Genomic DNA, 9,170 nt, shown 5'->3' on the forward strand with positions numbered 1-9,170 from the left:
CTCCCCTCTGTGGACACTGTGGTTTAGTCAAACTGGTCCTCGTGTAGTTTCTCATACGTGAGATTACACCTCCCACCTTCCGTTTTTTTGTTTTGGCTGATCTGAATGCCAGGAATGCACTCCCTACACACACACACACACACACAGATTTGGGGAGGAGGAAGAGGATAGGAATATACACAGGCATGCAGAGTGCCCCCCCATTAGACTGTAAACTCCTTAAGGGCAGGAACTGGTTTGTGCCTTTGCACGGGGTGTCCCCACATACTTGTTATACTCTTCCCTCCTTACCTCTATCCCTAAGTTTCCCTGGCTTCCTTCAAGGCTCAGCTCAAGTCCTATGTTCTATAGAAGGCCTTTCTTACCACCATCACCACCACCACCACCCCCAGCGGTCTTCCCCTCCCAGATTATACTTTATCTGCTTCCTAGATATCTTTTACATGCCTCATTATTTCCATATCATCTCCCTCAGACTGTGAGTTCCTTGGGGTCAAAGACTATTTGGCCTTCTCTATCTCTCTCTGCCTCTCCCCACCTCCCCCAGGGGTTTCCACTTTGGTAGTTTCTGTTCCCTGATGACTTCCAGCTGGAGCCCTAGCCCTGGTTTCAGTTCGCTTGAACCTCTCTGCAGCTGGACAGGTCCTGTGTGCTACCCTGGGTAGGGCTGCAAAGTTACACAGGTTGTGGTCTCTACCTTTGAGGAGCTTTCATACTCCTCGGAGGGCCTGACCTCTTCACAGGTGAGTGTGATCAAGGCAGGGCGGGTGGGAGGGAGGGGGGCAAAGGAGAGCCTTCACTGGGAGAATCACAAGAGGCTTCACCTCGGTGGCACCTGAGCTCAGCGTAGAAGGGCACAGATGAGGGGAGGCAGTTCATGCTGACTGAGTGTGAGGGTGGGGAGAGTTCAGTTTGACCTGAAACATAAGAGTTCTTGAAGAGGAATACAAAGAAACAATACTGCAAAGAGGTAGACTGGAGCTAGATTATGGAGGCTCATAGGATCATAAATTCAGAGCTGGAAGGGACATTTGAGATGCTCTTTGGAAAACTAGGGGTCCAAGAAAATGAAGAGTCTTGAATTTCAAATTGCTTGTACTATTGAAAATGTTTTGATTTTTTTGGGAGGAGGGGTGGAAAGCCAGTGATAAGTGGGCTTCTTGAATGCACTGATTGTTTTGACTTGTCTTTGAATCCACAGTGCTTACCTAGCACACAGTAGGCACTTAAATGCTTCTTGATTGATGCTGTGGTCAGACCTGTGCTTTAGGAAGATGCTTTGGGCTGCTGTGTGGAAGATGGATTGGAAAGAGGAGAGAAGAGTGTGGGTGCCATCGGGATGGCACTATGATGACCCTCCCACATCCATCAAGAAGCAGACAGGAGGAAGAGAGGGCAGAAAGGGAGAGAGAAAGACAGGGGAGAAAGGGAAGAGGGAAGGGGAGGAAGAGAGGTGATAGGAAGGGACGGGGAAGAAACAGAAGAAAGGAGGAAGAGGGGGAAAGAAAGGGAGGAAGAGAAGGGAGAAAGGGAGGAAGAAAGTGTAGGAAAGAGAGAGAGGAAGAGAGAGGGAAAGAGGGAGGGAGAGACAGCGGAGGAAGAGGGAGAAAGGGAGGGAGGCACGTACTTGGAGTTTTCCGGGACAGTTCACTAATCCAGGAGCCCATCCCCGGCCTTCTCTGCGGCCCGTAGCGAGAGAAAGCTGTAGATTGTGGGCACCTGGGAGAGAGGAGCCCCATAGACTGGCTCAGGTTCACCAACTTCAACCTGCCCGGTCCCGTCCGGTCCCGTCCGGTCCCGGAGGCCAGCCTCGCTGAGGCCCTATCCAGGCCTCTGGCTGGGCAGAGCCAGGCGTGCCGGGCCGGCCCCCCGGGGCTTTCCCCGGGGGGGGGGGGGGGGCCCAGGGGGGGGGGGGGGCGGCAGCGCGGCCCCGCCCCCTTCCTGCCCCTGCCCCACTCCCTCCACCCCCGGCCCTCTCTGGTTGCCTTGCCCTGCCCTGCCCTTCCCGGACCCAGCAGGGCAAGCGGCTTGAGCCCAGGCGTCGACATGCGGAGCCCCTGCCTCGTTGCCAGTCCTTTGGCCGCTAAGCTCGCTGCTTTGCTTTCTAGGCTGGGGGTGAGTGAGCCCCACGCTGCCGCCGGAACACCAAGGGTCCAGGCAGGGGCTGGGGCTGGGGCTGGGCCGGGCCACGCGAGTTTGGGGTTTGGGCCCCTACGCCCGCCTTTCCCGAGAAGCCATGGAAGTGCTCAGGGAGTCGATTCTGCATTTGTTGTTTCAGATGTCGTCCTACAAGCGGGCCACGCTCGATGAGGAAGATCTGGTGGACTCCCTCGGGGAGGGCGAGGTGTACCCCAATGGCATTCAGGTAGGCGGCAGCGCCAGCCCCTTTGCCCCTTCCCAGCTGCACAGGTACCGTACAGCACTCCCCCCACCCCCACGGACTGAGCAGTGGATCATAGGAGCATAGCTTTAGGGCTGGAAGAACCTCGGAGGCCAGCCTCCCGTTTTACAATTGAGGAAATTGAGGCCCAGAGAAGTTGTGACTTGTCCAGTGTCACACAGGCGTAATGAAGCCACCTACACCTAAAAACACAGAATATGAGAATTAAACCCCGTACCCCATTTCCCCCATCCCCTGCACAGAGCAGCCTCCCCAGAGCTGACTACTGAGCGACCATACACACTCCCCCTCCCCTTATGCAGACTCCCTCATTCCCAGGCATAGCCTGTGAGGGAAGAGAAACCAGACACTTCTCCCCTCCACTCACAACACACATATACACCAGAGTCTGTCTTCAATTTCCTCTCTCTCTTCTCCCTATTCCGTATGCCCTAAAGAAGACTCCGGGGACCAGTGACCTCCTGCCCTGTCTCCTAAGATGGGCCCCAGCCTATCTGCTATTCCCCTTTGCCTTTGAACTCCCCCACCTCTTCCCTGTGTGTTGTAGAAATGTCTCCAGGACTAGACTGTGTCTTGGGTGAGTGGGATGGGGCCGGTTACCTCCCTCCCTCCCTCCCTCCCTCCCTCTCTCTCTCTCTCCCTTATCTCATTAGAGGATTCAGGGATCTGGGATGAGTCTGAGACAGGAACCTCCTCACTCTCTCTCCTGGGGTCCTGTGCCATTGTGGGTCTCCCTCATCTCCCCTCCTCCTGACTTTATATACTCCCCACTTAGCCATATTCTGTCTGCTCCTCTTGCAGGCACAAGACCAGCCTTGGTATTTAGGGTGGAATAGAGCCAGGGACCACCCACTCTCTCAAATACCTAGCACATTACCTGGCACATAGGACATGCTTAATAAATACTTGTTATTTATTAGAGACCTGTGCCATGGTCTCTCTCCCTTCCCCTTTTATATCTTTCCATCCCTACTGCTTCCCTTTCTACTCTATCCTTTCCAGAGAGGATTCAGGGACTGGCCTTGGTGTCTAGGGTGAGGTGGGCCCACCCACCTCCCCACTTCTTTTTCTGAAGATTTGTGCCGTGGCTTCTCTCCCTGCTTTCTATGCTCCCCACTTATGCCCTCTTTTTCCAAGGGTCAGGGACCAGCCTTGGCGTCTAGAGGGACAGAGTCCACCCCTGCCTGGAACCACCCTTCCCCCCACCAGTCAGACCACTGCCAACCTGGGTCCCTCTGAGAATGAAGCTGTGTGCCAACTAGGACAGCCTGCAGGAAGTTTCTGTCCCTCAACTCTTGGGACAGAATTCTTCCTCAGGGCAAAAATGTCTCTTAGAAATGGGGTACTTTTTCTCCTTGCCGCTTCTGACCAGCTACATCTGGAGCTGGCTTTGGACAAAACATCTCTGACGTCCCACAGGGCTGACTTGGGGGGACAATTTTGTCTCAGGATGTTATAGAATTATTGACTGTTAGAGCTAGAGTGAACCCTAGGGACTGACCCCCTCATTTTACACATAAGGAAACTGAGGCCCAATGAGGGGGAATAACCTGCTGAAAGTGACCCAGCGAAGGAGTAGCAGGAGTCAGAGCCCAGGCCTCCTGACTTCCTATCTAGGGCTCTTTCAGCCTCGTCATCACCATGGAGAAGGCCCAACCCCTTCCTCCCATTCTTTCCATCCTGAAAAGCTGGTCCCTGTGGCCTGTATTTCCTGTGTTGAATGGAGAAAGCCTGCGGTGCTGTGAGAAGCAGAGTGGACTCAGACCCGGGTGATCTGATGCTTCCGTTGAATTGACATTCATTACGTTCTTGCGGTATGCCGGACACAGAGCCAAGTGTTGGGATATGCTGAAAGAGGCGAGACACAGGAACATCTCCTGACCTCTCGGAACCTGTGGGCAAGTCATTTAACGTCTCTGAGCCTCATTTTTCTCATCTGCAAAATGGGGACATGAAATGTGAGAGCTGGAAGGGACCTTTGAGTTCAGCTGGTCCACCCCCTTCTTTTTACAGATGAGGAAACCGAGGCTTCTATAGGGAAATGGCTTCCCAAGGTGAAACAGGTAATAAAGGTGAGAGCGGGGAGAGCAGGTTGTAAAGGGCTTTGGACAACGAATAGGAGGTAATAGGGAGCTATTGGAGTTTTTTGAGAGGAGCAGGTGACGTGGTCAACAGCTCACATTTTTGTAACGCTTTAAAATTTGCAAAATGTATGTGAGCCTCGAAACAATCCCGTGATGTAGGTGCTGCCTACAGTGTTATGCCAATTTTACTGATAGGAAGACTGAGGCTCAGAAAATCTAAATGACTCAGCTACGGATGCGCATCCCTTTCTATCTACAGACTGTACCAGTGCCAGGCCTCGTAACTGAAAGATGAGTTTCGTTCCTATTTTGGTCCAGGTGCTATGATGGAATTGTCCTTGCCCTGGGCTGTCCCAGCCTTCCTCAGTCCTGACCCCACTGATCCCAGAATCTGAGATACAGAACTGAAAGAAATCTCAGGTATCTTCTAGGCCAATCCCTCATTTTACAGAGTAGGACACTAAAGTCTGAAAGTTAAAGTGGCCTACCTGGATCCAGAACCAGGATGAGTTGATGTAGGAGAAAATCAGTATTTGAGATGTGTCCTCAACTTGAGGGGGATGTTGTGAACCTCAGTTTCTCTATCTATAAAATGAGGGTAAGGATACTTGAATTACTGCCCTACAGTACAGTTGTGAGGAAATTATTTTGTATACTAGAATCTGAGCTGGGCCTCAGATGTCAGGTCTGAACCCTTCCTTTAATTTTGAAATATTTTATTAATCTCTTTTATTTATTTTTATTACCTTTATTTCCACAAATATCCTAAATCTCTCTCCTAGTCAGTCCATCCCTTATGTGAATGTAACAAAGAATGAAAAGGGGGGAAAAATAGTCTAGCGGGGGCTGGTAGGTGGATAGAGCACCGGCCGTGGAGTCAGGAGGACCTAAGTTCAAATCCGGCCTCAGACACATAACACTTACTAGCTGTGTGACCCTGGGCAAGTCACTTAACCCCACTGCCTAACAAAAACAAAAACAAACAAAAAAAAAATAGTCTAGCAAAATTAATCCACACATCCACCAAGTTGGCTGGTGTATTCGAAGTGTCATACCCAAAGGCCCCTACCTCTGCAGTGAGAGGAGAGAGGTTCATTTTCCCCAGCTCTTTTTCAAGCCTAAGTGTGGTCAGTATAATTACATAGTATTCACGGGTTTTTGTTGCTTTCTTTTCCATTTACATTGTAGTCATTGTGTGTGTGTTGTTTTCCCAACCTCCTAATTTTGAAGGGGAGGCCCAGAGGGAGGGAGAATTCTACTCATAGTGGCACCAAGTGTTAGAAGTCAGACTTTAACCAAGATCTGCTGGCTCCACGTGGAGAGTTCTTTTCACCGCCCTACGCAGCTCCCTAAAGGCCAGTAGGAAATGTCGATTGTTCTGAACAACTCACCAGACTGGTAAAGTGGGAAGCAAAGTTGCCTTCTAGACTTAAGGAACTCAAAAAGAGTATGGGAGTGTTGTAGTGGGAGAAGTGGTGAATTTGGAGTCAGAGGACCTAGGTTGTAATCCTTGCTTTGGATTTTGTGCCTATGTGACCTTGGACAAGTCACCTAACTTGGAAATTGCAGGAGACCCTTCCAGCTCTAACTCTGACCAATCCATAGGAAATCAACCAATAAACTTACCTTAAGTGCCTGGAATGTGTTGACACTATGCTAGGCTTGGGGATGTAAAGACCAAAGTGAGTGCAGTCTCTGTCCTCACAGAGCTTATGTTCTTCTGGGGGAATCCATATGAAAGGACTGTAAAATAGACCCTTATAGGCTGCTAAAGGTGGTGGGAAAGTTGTTTGCACCCACTTCCCCCTTGCTTTGAACCTTTCCCCCAACCCTTCCAGTGACATACTCTCAACACCAGAAATAACAAAAGCCAGGCAAAGAGAGTCTCTCCATCTCAGTTAGTTGACTCAGGAAGTCTAGTCTGAAAGTATGACTTTCTGGCAGAGAACCTGACATATATAATCAGGGTTCTAAACCAGAGCCCTCCAGGTGGAAGCTTGCTTATTTAGCTTTAAGATAGGACTTTAAAAGTTTGGGTAGAAAAGTGTCCCATTAACATTCCACAAATGAAAGGGGAGAAACACTATTGTTGAGTTATTTCAGTCATGCCCAACTCTTTGTGACCCTATTTGGGGTTTGCTTGGCAGAGATACTGGAGTGGTTTGCCATTTCCTTCTCCAGTGCATTTGACAGATGAGGAAACTGAGGCAAACAGGGTAAAGTGACTTGCCCAGGGTCACACTACTAGTAAGTGTCTGAGGCCAGATTTGAACTCAGGTCTTCCTGACTCCAGGCCTATGCTCTATGACACCCCCTGACTGCCTTGTGTAAGGTACTCACGTTACTTGAGATCCACTAGATTTATCCATTGCCGGGTATGTTTATAACATAGCCCAGAGAAGCAGAAGCATGTTGGTTTAGTATAAAAAGCAATGGCTCTGGAGCCAGAAGCCCTGGGTTCAGGCTCTATCTCTACTATTTACTAACCATGTGACCTAAATCAAATTACAGAGGCTCCATTTTCCCATTTATAAAATAGAAGCAGTGTGGCATGGTGGATGGACGCCCAACTCAGAAGTCAGGAAGTCCTGGATTCAAATCCTGCCTCTGACACTGTTCCTGGCCAAGACATTTAACCTCTCAATGTACCAAAAACCTCTCTAAAATTATAAATTACTGATTGTAATCAGTATTGGTGAGGGGAATTTTCACACTAGGATTTTTCAATACCAATATAATCACAGGTCTAGAAAATGCTTTAATCACCTGCCTCATGGATGGTTGTGAGGATCCTCAAAAGAGGTGACAGTGTGCTTACTAAGCCCCAAGGCTGATGTCCATCTAAGGTTTTCTCGTTGTCACGTAAATAGAGAAGAACAGCAATGATTTCCATTTAAGTAGTAACTCAGTGTTCTATGACACTTCAAGGTTTACGGCGCACTTTCCTCATGCCAACTTGGTAAGGTGCATAGCTCAATATTGTGGCCTGACATAGGCTTCTCATCTGTAAAATGGACACAGCATAAACAAGTTGGACTGGATGGCACAGTCAATAAAGCCCTGGACCTTGAGTCAAGAAAATCTGAGTTCAAATCCAGCCTCAGACCCTTACTAGCTTTGTCACCCTGGGCAAATCACTTGACTTCTCATAGCTTCAGTTTTCTCTTCTGTAAAATGGGGATAATAATTGCCCCTGCCTCGCATGGTTGTTCAGAGGATCAAGTGAGATAATATTTAAAGTGCTATATAAATGCTAGTTATTATTATTGATCGTCATTCCACCTCTCAGAAGGAACACGAGAAGTCATCTTATCAAAGCCAAACCGAACAGTTCCCTCTACGATGTCCCTTGGCTAGAAGACCTTTCTTTGAAGGAAATTGGGCAAGGATGGAAGAATGGGAGGGGAGATCAGGCACCATTCAGGGTTCTTGGGACTTCCTTCCACCTACGGTACATTTCTCTTTTTGACTAGACCTATGCCCTCATCAGCATAGGGAAATCCTGGTGGGGAACTTCCTCTCCCAAAGTAGGTTGGTACTTTCTCTTTCTCTTTCTCTTCATGTAGCTTACTAGCCCATATAATTAATTGCCCAGAGCACTGAGAGGTTGAGTGATTTACCCAGGGACACCCAGCCAGTGTGGGTCTGTGGTTGGACTTGAACCCAGATCTTCCTAATTCCAAGACTAGTCTCTCCACCTCAGAGACAGCTAGGTGTAGCCGTGGATAGGGCATCGGAGTCAGGAATTGAATTTACCTCGGCTACTTACTAGTTATGTGACCCTAGACAAGTCACTTAACCTCTCTGTGCCTCATTTTCCTCATCTGTAAAATGGAGATACTAACGGCACCTACCTCTCTGGGCTGGTGTGCGGATCAAACCTGAAAGCACTCTATAAATGCTAGCTATCATCATTGCTCCAGGCTGCCTCGTGACCCATTTTATCATGGGAAAACTGAAGTCTCTAGCGGTGGAGGCTATGTGATGTTCCGTGTCAGGCTGGAACTCCCGCCTGGGTCTCTTGGGCACTCTATCCGGCTCTTTTTCCATTTTTCCAGTGCCAGTTGTTGTTATTTCAAATGAACTTTTTTTTTGGCTTTTTGGTGAAGCAATTGGGGTTAAGTGCCCAGGGTCACACAGCTAGTAAGTGTCAAGTGTCTGAGGCCAGATTGGAACTCTGGTCCTCCTGACTCCAAGGCCAGTTCTCTATCCGCTGCTCCCGTTGTTGTTATTTCAAAGGCTCATTGGGACACCTCTCTTTTTATCTAAGGTCTACTGAAAAATAGAGAAAGGGGGAAATTACACAAAGCAGGTCATTTGTCAGAAGTGACCTCAGAACGCTGCTTCGTGTTTATATGATCACTGCCTTTTGCTAATGTAGAAGAGATTAGAATTGGTTTGCTTTGCCCAGAGAACAGAACTGGGTGGAAGTTGGTGGGAGGAAGAGTTTGGAACCATATCAGGAAATCCCTTCTTACAGTAAGACCTGTCCAAAGGCAGAATGGGATGGATTGCTTGGGAAGGTAGTGAGCTCTCCGAACTGGCGATCTTCAAAGGGCAGCAGGAAATACTTCTTAATAAGAGCTGTCCTAATATGGACTGCTTTGGGAGGTAGTGAGCTCCCCACACTGGCGGTCTTCAAAGGGCAGCAGGAAATACTTCTTAATAATAAGAGCTGTCCTAAT

The 9,170-nt window shown here is 49.0% G+C and overlaps 1 protein-coding gene across 2 annotated transcripts in view; it reads left to right on the top strand.

Moving 5' to 3' along the window:
* The first annotated feature begins 623 nt into the window (after positions 1–623).
* The window catches only part of ECE1 (endothelin converting enzyme 1), a 90,731-nt gene continuing 82,184 nt past the window's right edge, over positions 624–9,170 (top strand). The window contains exons 1-2 of one of the 2 annotated variants that reach the window (XM_027841351.1): positions 624–743; positions 2,279–2,365. In XM_027841351.1, the coding sequence (XP_027697152.1) occupies positions 2,279–2,365 (87 nt within the window). In that variant the 5' untranslated portion in view covers positions 624–743. Of the gene's footprint in view, positions 744–2,001; positions 2,116–2,278; positions 2,366–9,170 lie in introns of those variants that run through there. The other variant, XM_027841350.1, reaches the window with a different exon arrangement.

Source organism: Vombatus ursinus, unplaced genomic scaffold (genome assembly GCF_900497805.2).
Source record: "Vombatus ursinus unplaced genomic scaffold, bare-nosed wombat genome assembly UNPS02014859.1, whole genome shotgun sequence".
Lineage (NCBI taxonomy): Eukaryota > Metazoa > Chordata > Mammalia > Diprotodontia > Vombatidae > Vombatus > Vombatus ursinus.